Below are 8433 nucleotides of genomic sequence, written 5' to 3'. Positions count from 1 at the left end.
GCTATTTTTATAAACCTCTGTGGCTAAAATATATTTACAATACAATTATATAAAAAGAATAACCTGAGTGACGTTGTGCATAGAAATACTGAACCCTCATTTTCTCCAGAGGACGAGTCTTAAAACATTTTAACATCGGAACTTTCATATAATATTAAATATATTCTTAAATCACACCAGAGCTTCATTGGGGCATCTCAGCTGCTAAAATACAAAATTAGGAGGAGATTCCTTTGAAGGTTAGATACTTCCAAGCTTTAATGCTCAAATACCAGAGCATTTTTTTCTCCTAAAAAAGCACCAACATATACTGCAGTCATAAAAAAAAAAAAAAAAAGTGAAAAATATTTGTAGTTGTATAAACAGCATTGGAGTCGTTTCCACGTGCAACACTTCTAAACATTTTTCTGTACAATGTGCTGAATTAGAGTTAAAGTCACTGAAGGGCCACAGGTATGCCATAAGCCACAGGAGCTGCACCAATTATATGCTTGAGTTTTGGAGCCTGTCGTGACTCCGATAAGTACTTCAGAAGCGTGGCACCGGGCCCTGCCTTCAACCAACCCTGTAAGAACGCCACCGTGTATCGGTCAATCTCTCGGTCTGTGACGTCCCACAAGTTCCCAACTACCATAGGGCTAGAATTAGATAAAAGAAATAAAGTTATACATATAGCATTTACTCGAGCAGTATTATGTATATGAAAATACTTCCATTTTAGAACCAAAAATAGGCTTACAACTGATTCAAGTCCACAGAAGTCATGCCTGGTGAATTCAGGGGAACACATGTTATGGACAAATGTCTCTTTCTAGTAATGAAGGATTAGGGCACTTTTGGAGAATAGTGTTGAGCTCCAACCACTTGTAACTACCATGCTTATAAGCTAAGCCATACCTCCATATCAGGCTCCCCCGAATGTGGATATAATTTGTAGAAGAGTTTGGTGTCACTTACAGTAATGTTCAAAGTTGGTTAAGGACAGCTGTGCAGTCACACCAGATGCTCCAACATACTAGGCATAGTGCTTGGTTGTTACCATAGCACTTTAGCAGGGATGGAAACAGGACTAGAACAGATTTTAAAGGAAACTTGTCAGGGTAGCCATTATCTGTCTCAAAGGAGCCTCTCCATCCAGAAGCATTTGTTGCTAAAAACTCAGAAGCAATGTTAGTTGTGAGGCAAAGTAAATCTGCAACCTGCACAGCGACATACATACCCTTCAATGCTTCTGGGTGTTAGGCAACAACTGACTTCACTAGTAGATGGAAACTTTACCTGTACCAATACATCTCCAGCCTTAAAAATACACAACCTAGAACAATCACTGTAATACAAATATGTTTACTTCCCTATATTCCTCCTTCAACATGTTTTCTTACTAGTTAGCTCATCTTTCACTAGTGACCACACACTGGTTAGTCATGCAATATTTCTAACAAACATGACTGGTAAACAATGACATTTCTAATAGTCCTGTTTTTTTGGAAGGAATCGCCATATCAAAAGCTGCACAAACCTGGAAGAGTAGATTGTAACATTGTGAAATGTTCTTCCATGCTAATCTCAAGGACATAATAGTTGTAAGACTTACCATCCAGCCATTAAGTATTTCAGGACTAGACCAGCGCCTTCAAGATCTCTCCTGACAGCCAAAGCAGCACTACTGCATCCAAACAGCAACACCACTGCATTACAGTCCAACCTTTGCAGAGTCTGTGCATCCAAGAAATGTGCACCTGCTCCATGGCCCACATAACTACATAAAGAGAACAGATGGACATCAGCCAACAAATTCACACCTACCAGATCAAGTTGTGTCCAGACTACGGAACACATTCCAAAAGTAAATACTCACATATAAAGATCTTGTTTTGTTAGAGCGGTCTGGAGATCTTCCGACTTTGGAGAAGATCTGACAACTCCTGTCCATCCAGGTTCACTACAAAACAGATAGAAGCTTCTCAGGTGAACAGCACAAGAGTACAAAATGTAAAGTAATCTGAAGACAGTTTTACTGAATCATCATCCTAAATGGAGAGATTTAGATGGAGCTCGTCACCAAATTAAAAAATGCAGGTAAAAGCACAGACAGTATTTAAAATGCTTAATTTCATTGGTTTTCCTTTTGATTAAAAAACAAAAATGTATTAGAAAGTTATTATTGACTAGCATCGCACCTCTAAACTTGCTAGCAAATCTGACTGCGTCAGAAGACTCAGTTTCCTAGAAAAGCCACCTCTCTTTCTTGCACATCATAGCTTTTTCTTCTGGGATAGTCTGATTACCCTGTCCTGACCCAGCTCCTCCGCCTCCCCAAATCCCCTGCAGTTAACATTAGACACAACTCCCTCCAATAAAATAAAAATAAAAAAAAAGGTTTTAACTTTTCTACAGAAAGGTGGAAAAACCTTTTCCGTGGAGATCCATTCTACACTTAACTGGTTAAGATACAGAAAGGCAACACTCACTTTTTAAACCAATCCCTGAATCGTTCCTCTGTGCCCGGTAGATTTGAATGGGGATTCAGGACATAAAATGTTTTCTTAGGATCCACCCCGCGAACAAGGCTGCTCTGAGGCTGGTGCTGCAGGAAGGAAGAGACTTAACAAGTCAAGGCTCTTAATGCCAGAAATTAGGAGAATTTAGAAGCAAACAAACTAGGCAGACTAATAACACTGAGGGGCCAATTCATAAATCTTCCGCCCTGCATATAGCTGGGTGACTGGCATTCGCATGACACTACCGCCACTAGATGGCGGTGATGAGGGTAAGAATTTCCTATGCTCCGTGGATCCATCTAGTTACTGTAGTACTGGGCAAATGCCATTCACCCAGCTGTATGCTGGGTGTAAGATTTATGAATCTGCCATTGAGTGTTTTTATAGTGCAGGAAAATACACATTTCCCTCAATGTATTCAGGTTTTAGACAAGATTCAAGATATTAAAAATCAGCAGCACTATTATCCATTTCACTATGCGATCATCGATCTGTACTAAATATCAGGAGACTAATTATAAGATCCTTACGAGATGGTATCGAACACCGGAGCTCCTACAGAAGATGTATGGCGGAGTTGCCAATACCTGCTGGAGATGTAATGCAGACAGGGGGACTCTACTCCATATCTTCTGGTCCTGCCCAGCCTTAGCACACTTCTGGTCAACGATTCGCGACATTGTGAGAAAGTTCATGGACTCTGACTTACCATTGGACCCAGAAAGCTTACTCCAGATCTGTAGTGCGTCACTTGCTGGATGCAGCTAAATCCTGCATTCCTAGTCTTTGGAAGAATCCCTCTTCCCCTACCATATCTATGTGGATACACAGGGTGGAGGAGATTAGGGTAATGGAAGACATGATTCTGTCTTCCCAGGATAGACAGGAACGTTACTCTAGGACATGGTTTTACTGGTTGGAGTACATGGATTCCCCTGAGGGCCGAGCATACTCTGCATGATCTCCTCCCTTTAAATGGCTCACGAAAGAGAGCCCAATGTGTGACCCTATCAATAGGCTTCCCATGTCCCGCTGACCTGTTCCTCCTCTTACACACTTGCTTACTGGTCCTGCCCCCCCCCCTAGTCTGTCTGCCTTCTTCATCCCCCTCCTGTCCTGATGTTGCCTAATGTCCTATCCCTCCCCGCAGCTCCTGGCAGTAGATAGGTGGACCCTGTGGTTTGCCCTTCTAAAACCTATCGAAACCAGGGCTTATCATACACTACGACATACAAGATGTACATTGTGATCCCTCCAAATGCCTGGGTGTTGCATATGATGTTATGCTGTTACTATCTGCCCTTGGCCAATTAAGCGATTGGGGCTAGACGATATAGCTATACTCGCTAAGACTGTATATGTACATCCTCATTCTTCGATTGTGTATGTGTTGTATGTTTACTGTAAAATGTTGGCTCAAAATAAAGAATAAAAAAAAAAAAAAATCAGCAGCACACCTTTCTAAGGAGGTTGTAGTTGAGCAGGAAATGCAGAGATGGGAGACGAGTGACTGATCTGGTCAGCAAGCAGGGCATACACTCCCAGGGCAGTTGCTGAAGGTGCTATTGTTGGGTGACAAAAACAACAAAAGTTAGGATACATTTTATTAAAGTAGGAATAAAGTGGAAAGGTCAAGGCCAAAAAGGTCTCCAAGATAACAAGCTGAAGAACTTCAAGCCAGTTCTTGCACACCTTGGATTCCAGAGCAAGCTGTGCAAAGGGTCTCCATTTCTATTCAAGGTCCATGCCCACCTCTGGCACTATTTCAACTGGAATTTCACGGACAAAATGTCAGAACCTTAAGTGGCAGGGGTCAGTGTTCAGGTCCAACATAGGAGTTGTGGTCCTGTGCAGAGCATAGGCCTCGAATACAGGAGAGTTCTTAAAAGGGCACAATAATTAATTTGAAGACTAAAAAGATACATGCCTACACATCAGCGGTATTGTTACCCTTAGGGATGTGTAATGTAGAGTTGCTGGAACCAATGTGTATTAACTCTCACTTTGTAATGTGGAATGAACCAGGAAGAATGCACAGATGCTTGATATGCTGCTCACACATGTGAAGAGTCTTCCAAAGACACCTAAACTGGACTGCAAGTAGTTGGAGACAAACAGAGCGCCATACCAAAAGTAAGGAGTCCAAAATGATTTACTCAGTGTTCGTAACAGATAAAAGCCAAGCATATTTGAGTCCCCCTAAATCAGGGCTCTGTACACTGTACAGGGCGATGAGATGGAAAAAGAACTGGAAAGTAAGAATTGTAATGAAGTGTATTTCCACTTTTTCAGTTACATTTGAGAAAACCCCACTATGTGTTTGTTATGTGTCCATTCACACATTACCCAAAAAATAAAAAAAGGTTACTTTGGAGCAGAATACACAGATCTACAAGCTATTCTGAACAATTTCAGAGAAACAAAGTGGGGACAGTGTCAGTTTCTCCTCATTAACATGCAATGCATAATCCAGACTTGAGATTTTCAACCCTTTGTTAGGACAGAGTGTTGAAATTATGAGATTTGACAGCATTGTGCAGAAAGGGTTAATTATTGTACATTTATTCCACAGCCCCCATCCTAACACTACATAAAGGAAAACTAGGCCGTTTTATAAAAGGTAAAAAGCACCTCAAAAAGTAGGCAGCAATGTTTAAATATATTTTTTAAAGTTATGCAACGTGAATATAAAGTGTTATCCCAGTTACGCTGCAAAAAGTGGAAATACATACACTTGGTATGAGACACTTTCAGCAGCTAGTTGAAGCAGCCTGCAGGGGGATGCCCGTGCCCACAAAACACAATGGTTTCTTTCTAAGTAGAGTACTTTGTGAAAACCGCAATAAATGATCTTGGACTTCTTACGTGTTTTTACCTTAGACACTTTTTAGGCCTTGACTGGTTTATTTTAGTTTCAGGCTTTCTCTTTTTACAAATTCACTACATGAAACATTTAATTTTAAACAAGAACAAGTATCCACCTTATCCAGTACAAGAATGAGATGTCCTTCTTTATGTTCAGTTTTAGATTTCAGCTTATCGATAGATTTATTAAGCAGCTCCTGAGCTTGTTCTGGCCTGGGGGCACTGAACCCCTGGGCAATAAACTGGATTTGTTGGGCAGTTAAGTGGTGACAGCCTTGCAGGATTGCCTGTAAGTGTTTAAAAGAGAAGAGAATGCCAGGAGATTTCAATAAAGACATTTTAAAAAACCACGTTGCATAGATTAAATCAAATGTAATACTTGGGCAGCCTTACCTGCAACCCTTTCACCTAACAGAAGTAAATGGTTAAAATGCACAAAAAGTTAAATGCATTAAAGTGGACCTCACCCCGTCATTGCAAATCACATCAGCATAAAGCTCTGCATGCGGATATGAAATCATTATACATTCATTAAACATATTTTGCTTTTACTTACAATTATTGTTTTTCCACTTCCTCACCCTCTTAGGCAGGATTACATTACTGATGCCTAACAGATGCATCCTGGGAAGGCTGCATCACCAGTGCATTGCTGGGAAATCTCATCTATACAATGCCGGCAATTATCTAGAAGTATATGTGTTTGTAGATTGCCATTACTAAACAGCTCGAAAGGTGCCCTTGTTGTCTTTTTAAAAGGGTGAAAACAAATTGCTTTATCTATGTCACACCAAGCATTCTAGTGCTTCATTTCTTCCAAATAGGGATTACATCTAAAAAGGTTTACACATACAAAGTGTGCAGCTTCAGGGCACACAATGGCTGAATCTCAAAGAAGTAACAGGATCTGCCAGAATCTGGACAACTCACACCAGTCCCTTTCCCGTAGTAGCTTAACAATGCATATTATCCACATTTGGCAAAACTAGAGTGACTATCTATTCCCTATGAAATCCCATCTAACAGTACCTGTTCATGAAGGCTGTTCTAAGGTCCTTATGGCACCCTGTCTCCTGTTACAGTTAGCAATACGTAGACAGCAGTTATAAAAAGCCATTCTACCTACAGAAGTCAAATGAGCAGAGCTGCAATATGCGCTTGTGTGCAATATGTCCACCCAGATTCTAGGACAACATACCTTCTTTCCTGATTGGCTGGAATTTTTACTCTGGCATCTTATTGTGCTTTGTTAAAGAAAATTTGGATTTCCTACCACTTTCTATGCCAGTGAATGTCTGGATAAATGGAGAGGCTCAACCTCCTCAATGAGAACACAGACCGCCCCCCCCCAAAAAAGAAAGAGGGCAGGTTTATGCACTAGTATTGTCAACAATCAGTTCTGTAATGCATGACATGCATTAACATATAGGTGTGAATGGGCCCTTATTAAAAGTCTTTTCTTTTATAAAATGCCTGCTTACAGCTAAATAGTCCTAAATAAGACCTTCCTGCTGTTCTCTCTATTATATTTTACCAAATCTCTGCAAAACATATGCAACACTAGTTTGCTTGTGATGGGATCTGCACACGCTCTGCTTTTACACAATGTTACAGAACAAGCTTGAAGGGTTCAATCACAGTTCTAAAAAACGATGTATTTAAAAGTAATCATCGTTTTAACCAGAAAACAAAACCTTGTTAGTCTAATGACAAATTAGCACTATCCACAATTACCTTCAAAAGTCCTGGATCTGCCCTCCTCCAACCACAGACTACAAGAGCCTTTGAAAGCACCCGGGCTTCTTCCTCCAGAGCAGGAGCTGAGCAGGGAGGTGACAAAAGGACCTTCCAACAACCCAAGACCTGTTCTTCAAGTGACTGTATTAAAGCCTGTGTACAACAGGAAAATTATTAATACATTAAAAAACAATCACCAGCATGGTACCATTGTACTAAAACATTGCATGAAACTATGGCAGAGCAGGAATTGTCTACACATGGTACCTTGATATCAAAGCCGTTTACACTCCTGCTTATGAACTTTCCCATCACTATACCCGTGCATGTAGTCACATACTGCTGCTTTAGGCTTGGTTCAACTATGGCTCCATAAAAAATAGCTGGGAGAAAGGAAGTCATATGGCTGCCGTCAACCAATTAATGGATCTGGATGAGCCCACTTCCGGCATGTTGCCCCTCTAGATGGGCAGAGTCCGCTGTCAGTCAGTTGGGTGGGTGGATTGTCAGGATCAGTATTGTCAGGATCAGTCCCAGCTCTGGCGCTCTCAGCATATAGCGGGCAATAGCCTGCTATATAATGGGCTTTGGGTCATGGGAGGACATTAGTATATGACCTCCCGTGACCCTAAAGAACTATGGTAGAAAAAAAGGGTTACCCCATAGTTCTTTCAACTGCCATATTAGCTGGACAACAAACCATAACTGCAAAAAAAAACATAAGCGGTGAACAAAGTATCAAAATCCACAAAGATGACTATATGAAGAGTATTTTACACTATGAGCTCCTGCCTTCACTTTTTTCTTACTGGCTGGGTGTGGGGTAATATGCAACGAGGATGACTGATTCAGATAAGGAGACCTGGAACATTTAGTCTTTGCTTGGGGTTCTGACCGCACACAAGACCTCCTTATCTAAGAAGTCACATATCAGTTGGAGTGTCTGCCCATAAGGGTTAGGAGTTTTTTCACAGAGGATTTTATCTTGGAAGTTTACAAGTTTCAGTATTGGGGGCACCATCCGCGGTCACTTCAAGGACCCACGCTGACCGGTATACCCGGTAAGGAGTGCAGCAGGATTCTGGAATACATATTAGAGAAGTCAGTCACATCATTCTTACCTTCATGCGACCATCCAGAGCTGTGCGTCCTTCCCACCATTCCCTTTTATCTGTTAAATTGTTAACAATTTTCTGCTGCTTCTGAATGTCAGCAAACTCTTGCAGGACTGTGCTAAGAGACATCTAAATATAGAAAGAAAAAAATATATATGAAAGCCCAGCTAACAACTGCATGTTAAACACAAGCCCGGCATGCTCAGGAGAAAAAA

The 8433-nt window shown here is 41.0% G+C and overlaps 1 protein-coding gene across 1 annotated transcript in view; it reads right to left on the bottom strand.

Annotated features, from left to right (window-relative positions):
• Positions 1 to 338: 338 nt before the first annotated feature.
• Positions 339 to 8433, bottom strand: part of ESPL1 (extra spindle pole bodies like 1, separase) — a 35933-nt gene continuing 27838 nt past the window's right edge. Inside the window, exons 24-31 of the mRNA XM_018556205.1 lie at positions 8225 to 8347; positions 7101 to 7256; positions 5483 to 5653; positions 3959 to 4063; positions 2472 to 2587; positions 1859 to 1942; positions 1595 to 1759; positions 339 to 638 (exon numbers count right to left, since the gene is read on the bottom strand). Coding sequence (XP_018411707.1) covers positions 437 to 638; positions 1595 to 1759; positions 1859 to 1942; positions 2472 to 2587; positions 3959 to 4063; positions 5483 to 5653; positions 7101 to 7256; positions 8225 to 8347 — 1122 coding nt within the window. The 3' untranslated portion in view covers positions 339 to 436. The remainder of the gene's footprint in view (positions 639 to 1594; positions 1760 to 1858; positions 1943 to 2471; positions 2588 to 3958; positions 4064 to 5482; positions 5654 to 7100; positions 7257 to 8224; positions 8348 to 8433) is intronic.

The sequence above is a fragment of the Nanorana parkeri genome, unplaced genomic scaffold (assembly GCF_000935625.1).
Source record: "Nanorana parkeri isolate BGI_ZX_2015 unplaced genomic scaffold, ASM93562v1 scaffold228, whole genome shotgun sequence".
Classification (NCBI taxonomy): Eukaryota; Metazoa; Chordata; class Amphibia; order Anura; family Dicroglossidae; genus Nanorana; species Nanorana parkeri.
Note: the sequence above shows the minus strand (reverse complement) of the source record. Positions and strands in the feature narration are given on the sequence as shown.